The 8,931-nt window shown below is 34.5% G+C and overlaps 1 protein-coding gene across 1 annotated transcript; it reads left to right on the top strand.

Moving 5' to 3' along the window:
- Positions 1-200: 200 nt before the first annotated feature.
- On the top strand, positions 201-4,809 carry LOC117115772. The gene is made up of 4 exons (XM_033259703.1): positions 201-320; positions 1,686-2,034; positions 3,513-3,757; positions 4,661-4,809. The coding sequence occupies exons 2-4, from the start codon at positions 1,691-1,693 to the stop codon at positions 4,807-4,809; spliced, it is 738 nt and encodes a 245-aa protein (XP_033115594.1). The 5' UTR covers positions 201-320; positions 1,686-1,690.
- The last annotated feature ends 4,122 nt before the right edge of the window (positions 4,810-8,931 follow it).

The following is an 8,931-nucleotide window of genomic DNA, read 5'->3' as shown; positions in this document are numbered from 1 at the left end:
ATTAATCATCTATAATAACTGCTAACTTCCTACCCTATCGCGTTGTTTTGTTTTGGTGACAACATGGCCGGTGTAAGTCACGTGATTGAAACCGAGTTGGCCAAACTCTCTCTATCTACGGCTCTGCATACGATTATTTAATACCGCCCTTAACGTTAACAATAATTGGGGAATTTCCCAACAAACACCACCGATTCTTTGTTTTGCGGCTTTTGCCTAGGCCTAGGCCTTTTCTTTTTTGTTTGGGCAAGGAAGGAGGTTTTGACTGAAGGTTGCAGAAACCAGAAGAGCGTAATTTTGTGGCATAAATAATTGAATTGGTTAGTAGACATAATGAAATTTGCATTATAGGCCTAGGCCTGAAAGAATATATCGAGATACTGTCTCAAAAAAATACTTTACAATTTGATCGGGATAAATCAAGGTCCTCTGGAGCCTTCACATAGGTGGTGGGTGCGGCTCAAAAAGGACTCCGAATTCGAGTCACTCGGGCCCGACCCTAAGTCAACTCGGCACCAAGTAAACTCGGTCCCAAATTTACTGTGTGCTGCCATGGTATTTTACGAACTATCAATTAGAAAATTTGAATGCAAAGCCGAACTATGCCTAGGCCAAAATGCAATTTATTGTTGTTTTATATTGTTGCCTTTAGGCTTTACTTACATATTTCCTCCATGCTTACATATAGGTGATGTACTGGTCCTTTGGATGCAGGACTAAAGTCCTCTATATCCAGATCCAAACCGGGCAATTCATTAATGGTGCTAAAAAAATTGGCGCTAATGCACTTTTGCACCAAACTTTTAATTCTTAATTTTTTTACCTCAATGTTCTTCTCACAGCCACAACATATAATTATAAAACATTTTTACATGATTCAACCACTCACAAAAAGTACATTTTCCAACGAAAAAATACCTTTATAAATAAAGGTTGATACAGCATTTCCATGCTTGCTTTCACCACCAAGCTCTCTCTATTTTGCAATCAGTAAGAAATTGCCAGAATGTCCGAGTCAATTCTTAAATTTCGAAACAATTACTAAACTAAGGACAGTGAATCATAATTTTCGACAACAAATGTGGCATCATGCAGTACCATCTTTTTGTTCAACTTTCTTGTTGTAATCGAGGTTCATCAAACCACCTTTTAGCATTAGCTTTGGTACTGTAGTTGTTCTGCTAGATTATGCCATTAAATTGGCCTAGGCCCTATTAATGTCTGTGTATGCATTTAAATCATTACTAATCTTTTTAAAGTAATAATATTGTACATGGATTGTGAATTTCATGTCACATAATCAAACACCATACAATATAACGCATACCTGAAATGACATACGAATGCAAATAGATATGTTTTTATAAATGTATAATTACATAAAACTTCACACTGTAAACTCTGACATTCCGGCTATTTCTTACTAATTGCAAAATGGCAGTAGCTCGTCGTGCTAGCGAGCACAGATTTGCTGTACTTATTTGTTAAAAAGGTACTTTGTGAGTGGTTGAATCATGTGAACATGTTTGATAATGTTCTGACTGTGAGAAGAACATTGAGGTAAAAAAATTAAGAATTAAATGTTAGGTACGAAAGTGCATTAGCGCCAAAACGTGAACCTGAGAGTTTGTTAACAAAATAAAGACTGCAGAAAAATAACGCTTTGTCTTTGATATGACTACTAGTGTCAATGATGGCAGATCTGGTGGAAAAAAGGCCTAAAGTAGAATTAACTGAAGATGACTATAGAAAACTCCAACTTCAAATCCATCGTGCACTTGAAGATCAAGAACTGAACACTCTCAAGTTCTTATGCCTTGATGAATCTATTGGACTCCAATTTGGAACGCTAGAATCTTGTAAAAATGGTCTTGATATTTTTTCAAATTTGGAAAAACTCTTGCATCTTTCTAACAAGAAATTGGATCTACTCATCGAACTCATGGATCTCATACGACGTCCTGATTTACAATGCAAAGTAGAAGGAAAATGTGATAATCTAGAAGAGAAAAAGAGGATAATATCCCCTTACAGGTGTGTTCTATTGGGTACATATTTAATAAACCGAATTAATCACCAAACCAAAGCCTATATAGTGGGTATAACATCAAAACAAACAGCTAGGTGGCAGTTTCTCCACAGAATAATAAGCTTACACTCGAGTAATTTTGAGTCTTTAAACTCCTCAAACTTTTTATTTGTACATTTTATCTTAAAATAACTTATGGAAAAGGCTTGGTAAATATTTGTTTAATAAACAGCACAGATTGGCCTGCTAGTTTTGAAATGGAGTGATGAAAGAAACAAATGGAAAACTTGAACATTTCTGCATAGCCTCCTCGCGTGAACACGGGCCCAGCCCTAGACTAGAGAGTCATACAAATAAGGTTTTTCTGACTCATTGACCATCGTAGTCAAGAGAAACATCTTATTCTACAATTCTGCAATTTAGGTTTGTCCAAGTTTAAATATTTCATACAGAAATTGCAACAAAATGACTTGGTGACAGTATTTAAGCTGAATATGTACCTCTAATCAAAAGCGATCACCTTAGTCAGCGCTGGATTTGGAGAGTTCTGCCAGCGACGGGCCTGGGCCCCCTAGAAGCCTCTCAAAATTCTTCATACTTTTAGTCTGAATGAAAATTTAAATCAAATCAACTACTGTAGTTAATCTCATGAATCTATGAATCATTCAAAATGTGTACATTGTTATAAAAAGTATCTTCTACGCTAACTTCATTACATTTTAGACGATTTAATAGACACCACTTTCGACTCCACTCAATGCATTAGCATAGTAGGAGTTTACGATGTAAACAATTTTTAATACTCAATCGGCCAAATTTTGAAGACCTCATCTAAGGTCTAATTCGGTATATTGGAACAATCTGTTAATAAAAATATTTTGTTTGTGATGAGTTAAAAACAGTAAGAGTCAATTATATGGTTTACTTACTTTTGTTTTAAGCTTTGAGGACAGTCCTACACCCGTCGCCCTACAAATGATCTCTGATCTTGGTGATTGACGACCTGACACCCTTCTGTTTGAAAATTGACTGACTGGACTGTCATTAAAAATGATTTGTTAGGCATCCAGGCCCTATTAAAATATTACAAACTTCATTCGCATAGAAAACATTTACTAGTAAATTAAACAAAAAACTTACCTTTTAGAAAGGAAAATACATAATAATTTCTGATATTGTTGATATATTTTTGATACATATTGATATATAAAATAATATATATGTTTCTCTCATATTTTCTTAATCAATTTTTCTTGTGTGAATTGTAAATTTAATAAACCTATTCTATATAAAAGTTTAGTTTGATCTCTATTTTTATTCAAAATAACTATCTAGATGAAAAGTTTTATTAAACAGAGAATAATAATCTAAACAAGAGTTTAAACCTAATATACTAATGTTTTTTTTAATCAACTCATAGATTTTACGTATTTTTATATATGTTCTGTAATAATAAAAATCTGTATATGTTATTTGTTATTAGGAGAATGGTGCTGGAATTGACAAATGTTATAAGTGATAATGAGTTAAAGGAGTTAAAGGAGTCAACATTGAAATCAAAGTTAACTTACCGCAAAATTGCAGACATGCAAAAGCCAATACAAATGATGTATGCTCTTGAACAGCAGGGTATCATAGCACCTAACGATGTAGAGTACCTGAATACAATTTTTGAACATCTAAACAGAAAATTGTTTGCAGGTGTAGTATTGAAGTACCAGCAGGAAGGTATGTCTTTATTTTTTCCTTTACTGTGCATTGTTGAGCTTGGTGATTAAGTCTTGCTGTTTGATGGAATAGAGGTGCAGAGATGATATTTGCATGTTTTTACTGTATTATAATTGTACAGTAAAATTAGATGTGTTAGACAAGGACATGATCTCGCCCAGCAGGACTATGGTTGGTGCACTATTCTAATGAGTCTTTAGGCAAGTGCTGCACATTCTCAGATGGGATAAATCGTATCTCACCTCCAGTGTTGAACCAAGAACTTCTCTGTATTTGTAACTTAAAATAATAAAATATATTAGAATTGTGAGCAAACCGTGTATAAAATATGCAAAAAGAAACAAGAAACAACTAGAATATTGAAAACCTCTTATCTAGTGCATTACAATGATCCATATATTTATGACTTTCCTGTATAAAGCAAGATGCAATTCTTTGTATAGTCTGTGTAACTTAAAATGTATCTGGGTAAAGGGGTCTAAACATGTTTGCGATACAGACACCTTTTCACATAAAAGTAGAAAATAACTTGAATCGATGTCACTCAGTGAATGTGGATGGTCGAAGTGCAGGTCAAAGTGACATGATACTGTAGTGTCGCTCATAAAGAGGGAGTACAAAACCCTCTAACAGATGCTCATTTACCCCCAAAAATGTCTAATTTTCTTCAGATATACCTATTTTGAAATTTGAATTATTTTAGACAATAAACCACCATTTTAACACGCTTATGGTCACACACCAGCTAGTAGCTACATCCTCGAAGCCAAGCTGAATGACCCTGTCAGGGCTGTAAGTTATGGTTATTCACCTACAACCTTTTTTTCTGTCAGTATGAACAAGGATCCCCTAAAAAAGTTGGATATACATAAAATACTTATTATTAAAGTTTATTCTCACTAGTGTTGATCGGGAAATACAAGATGGACTGCAAGCCACATGGTTTGTGCATTATCATCAATAACGTCAAATTTTCACCTCCTTCATCAAGCTTAGTTCTTGAAGAACGTAAAGGCTCAGAAAAGGATAAAGGTAACCACTGCTCTTATTGAATACTACTGTATTGCTATTTTTTAATATTATCATTATTAAACCACAATTATTGTTTAATAATATAAATTCTATTATTATTATTAAGGAGACACCTTCGAAATAAAAAAAAAAGTGTCCCCTTAATAGGGGTGTTAGTCCCTGTGAAGGGGTTAGCTGTAAATATGTAGTGTTAAAAGATACACATTCTTTCATTTTGTGGCCAAAAATCATTCTGATTTTAATTTGAAAGCTAAATAATATAGCTTTCAAATTGATATCATTATGATTTTATTTGAAAACTAATAATTTAGCCTATAGTCCTCATCGAACAAAGCAATATCAATATTCAAGGTTTTCCCCTTCTCATTTTTTGTTACAGCCTATTATGCTTGTATAGGCTATTATTTCATTTTAAATATCCCAATATTATTATTATTATTATTATTAAGAAAGATCTTGCTGATGCTGCCTAGCCTAGATCTGAAGAATGTGCTTTCATACAAAAGTAATGTTTACGATGTCAAGCCATGGTCAAACAAAAAACAGTGTTTTTAATTTTATTTAATTGAAAGTTAGGTAGACTAAATCTCTATATAATATCCATAAATAGGCCTGGTAGGTTAGCAGGCCTTGTTTCTAGGGCAAGACCAAATGTTTTTAGGCTTCATCAGATAGGTACCTACAGAGCACCCCCTGTGTTTGCCACTGATTAAATAAAATTTAATTCAATTCAATTTGTTATGCTTCATCAGCCATCAAGAGCTATTAACTGCCAAACATTAATAATAAATACAATACAATATATACAAGGGTTAATTTAAACTTGGGGGCCTACATAGAGAGAGTGGTTCTAATGTCTGTAGGAGAGGATATGGCAGGATTGAGAGTGAGTTTACATGAAAGGCACAAAGCAAAGGGAAAAAACAGAAGTGGGAAATCAAGAAGTTTGAGCATGGAAGGACAGCAAAGCAGATGTCGAGTAACGTGATGGAAGGAGATGTCAAGCTGGAAGAAATGATCAATGGGTCCCAACCCTGTCTCTTATACACATCTAGATGTGTATAAGAGACAGCCAATGCATAAGACTAAGATTGTAAAGAAATATATATAAACTATTATTTGATAATAGGTCTATAATATAATTATGCAGGACTAGAGTGTAGTTTAAAATTGTTAAAAATAATCAATTATTGACACAAGTATGTATCATCGTAATGACCGTGGCGGATCTAAGATTTAGCAGTGGAAGTGGGGGTGGGTGAATAGTGTAAAGTGCGAAGCACCAAGAGGAAGGAGGGCGGTCCCTCCCATTTTAGATTCTTTGGGAATTAGAAGGCTAGACGCACTTAGATAGCATCTGAAAATAAAAGGTTAACCTTAAGATAGAAGGTGTATGTTTAACCAGAGTTTAACCACGAGAGGCACACACATAAGACGAGTGACCATTTTTGTTTGCTAAAAACTAAAGGGGAGTTGCCAGTCACCCTATGACCCATTTACAAGCTTAATTAAATAAATAAAAAATATTATTGGCATAGGACCATAGCTGTCTCTTATACACATCTAGATGTGTATAAGAGACAGGTATTATGTCTGGCAGTAGCTATAGTACCTTGTCAGTTTTTGTTTCCTTGGTGACAGGCTACCATTCATTGACCTTAATTCATCATTACTCCAACCTTTCATATTTTATGGAAGAAACCTGTTAATAAGCTTTTTTTTTGCTGATTTCACCAAAGTAAGTCAATATTATATGTAAATATTGTAGTTCAGGCAGGGTTACATAATTTGCCCCCCAAAAATGTATTGTTTTACATTCTAACTAACATTGCATTCCATCACATCATTTAATAGGTAATGATTTATCTGTATTCGATGGGTTCAACACCACCCTGGTCTTGGCACTTAGGCTAATTTACTTAATCCAAGTTATGCCTATGTGTGATTCTTGAATATCATATTCCCTGCGGCTTGAGTCCCTTTGCTGTTAAAATTTAATCTACAATGCACAGCCCATGTTCAGACCACAGGGTGGTGCCATTGGATGGCAAAGTTGGGCCTGGGCCCAGCTGTCGGGGATGCCTGGTCAAGCTATCAGTAAGTCAACGTAAAATCTGTTGGAGAAAAATTAATTAGAAATAAAGTTAGGTATCTTTCAATGTAAGTTTGAAAATCAATGTCTTTTACCTCTAGTTCCAACTACTCCAACAGTCATCCCAAAAGTCTTACTTCCTAACCAAAATGGTAAGATTCTGCCTCTATTGTTCTATTTTATTTTACTAAACATTAAACAAAAAGGAAAAATAAAATTCAACTGCGTACTTGTATTAGGTAACCGGGAGGTCCACTTATTAATCTGAGATAAGAAAGTATAGTACATACTCCAAGTATTGAAACGCATGCCATCGTGTTAGGATTCGATATTTCAACATTAATTATGTCATCATCATTCCTGATGATGTATTAGTTAGTGGTAGCCTCTGTGTGTGCGCTGAACCGTGGAGATCTCTAGGTCCCTGGTTCAATTACCATCGCTGCCTCTCCTTGTGTTTTAGCTGGAGGGCTGAAATACAAGTTACAATAGCGCACCGTCTTTCAGATGAGATGTTTAAGCCGTTGGTCCTGTGTGCATTTATGGCCCATGTGCACATTAAAGAACGCAGTACACTCTTCGGAAAAGAGTAGAGTATCGTCTCCAGGTGTACTGCCCAATCACCACCAGAAGGACCCCACTGGAATAAGTCTTCTTCTAGACTTTCGTGGGCTATCCTGGTGTTTAAACCTTATAAATCCAAATCCAAATTACAAGCTCTCAATTGAAAAATAGGAAATATATTGCTTGCCAAGTAGACTCATAGGTCTACATTAGAATTTACCATCTCTATTAATATTCTTTGTATAGACCGTTATGTACTTACGAATTTTGTAGTTGAAAGGCTGTAATTAGTTCAGTGCTTCAATTTTAAACCCCTTCCCAGACTATGAAATTTTGTTTGACAAAAATATGTGACATTTCTAAATATGGTCATAATGACATCATATCATGACCAAATATAGGCAAATCATGATTATGGGCATACACCAGTTTTGGGAATTTTTTTGTAAGAAAATTTGATGATCTGGACAGAGCTAGATTTTACTAAATGTATATACACCATAAATTAATAGCAATATTAAGCATTTGTATAATTTTGTAATGGAAAATTAGTAAACAAAGTACTGTAGTAAGTAGCGTAAGAAAAAATTGCTTATCCAATTTAAATTCCAGGTTTTGTCTTTGTTGTCTTTTGAGATTTTTTTTTATGGTCAACTTTTCTCTTTAGTGTTTGGTTTAAATTCATTTGCTGTTTTAACTTTTTACCAATCTTACGTGTATTATCGTAAGTTTTGTTAACACATCTGATTAAACTATCTTATCGTATCTTACATACACATACCAACCTGAGAGATTTGAAATGTGTGACTACTCCAGTTTGGGTAAGGGGGTGGGGTGCCAGGGTGAGGGGCAGAACCCTGGAGGACTGGGGTCAGTCACATAATCAACGGTTGTTTGTGACAATGTACGTGAAGACCACACGCAACTACTAGTTTCTACTAAGTGCATGGTTGGCTGGGTTGTTTTTGCTTGGTATGATTCTCGAACGAGAAAACAAAAGCTCTCTAATGACTCAAGCTACTGCATGGCCGTTTTTATATTATAATAAAACCAATTTCTTCTAATTTTAAATACATTTTCCCATTAGTTCGTGATAATTCGTTATCACGCATAGACTTGTGCTAAATGTGTGGCAAATTTCTGATCACATGTGTTTCTCCAAAATACGTGTTTCATCCAAAATCACGATGCGAGACGGTTGGTAACTATGTATACACGCACACATAGTAGCAATTCCAAAGTTTGAATCCTGGTTGGGGCAATTTTTTATACTTGCAGACTAGTAATTTAAAGTATTATTTAGTGTACATATATTACGATATAGCAAACCATTGTTCACACCTAACATTATGAGCATAGTGCACTGGAAATTGTTTAAAATCATGACTATTAAAGTATTACAAATATCATTAGGAAAAAATTGACAGAGCAACACAATTTGAAAATTTAGGACAATCCTATTTTTTTTTTGGCAAAAATTATATTT

The sequence above is a fragment of the Anneissia japonica genome, unplaced genomic scaffold, assembly GCF_011630105.1.
Source record: "Anneissia japonica isolate Jap-2015-1 unplaced genomic scaffold, ASM1163010v1 scaffold287927_len74520_cov167, whole genome shotgun sequence".
Lineage (NCBI taxonomy): Eukaryota > Metazoa > Echinodermata > Crinoidea > Comatulida > Comatulidae > Anneissia > Anneissia japonica.
Note: the sequence above shows the minus strand (reverse complement) of the source record. Positions and strands in the feature narration are given on the sequence as shown.

What these genes read in the sequence shown, in the direction of transcription:
- LOC117115772 (XM_033259703.1), top strand. Translation starts at nt 1,691, where the DNA reads ATGATGGCAGATCTGGTGGAAAAAAGGCCTAAAGTAGAATTAACTGAA. An exon ending in AGGATAATATCCCCTTACAG is followed by an intron (nt 2,035 to 3,512) that starts GTGTGTTCTATT and finishes ATTTGTTATTAG; the next exon opens with GAGAATGGTGCTGGAATTGA. An exon ending in ATTGAAGTACCAGCAGGAAG is followed by an intron (nt 3,758 to 4,660) that starts GTATGTCTTTAT and finishes TATTCTCACTAG; the next exon opens with TGTTGATCGGGAAATACAAG.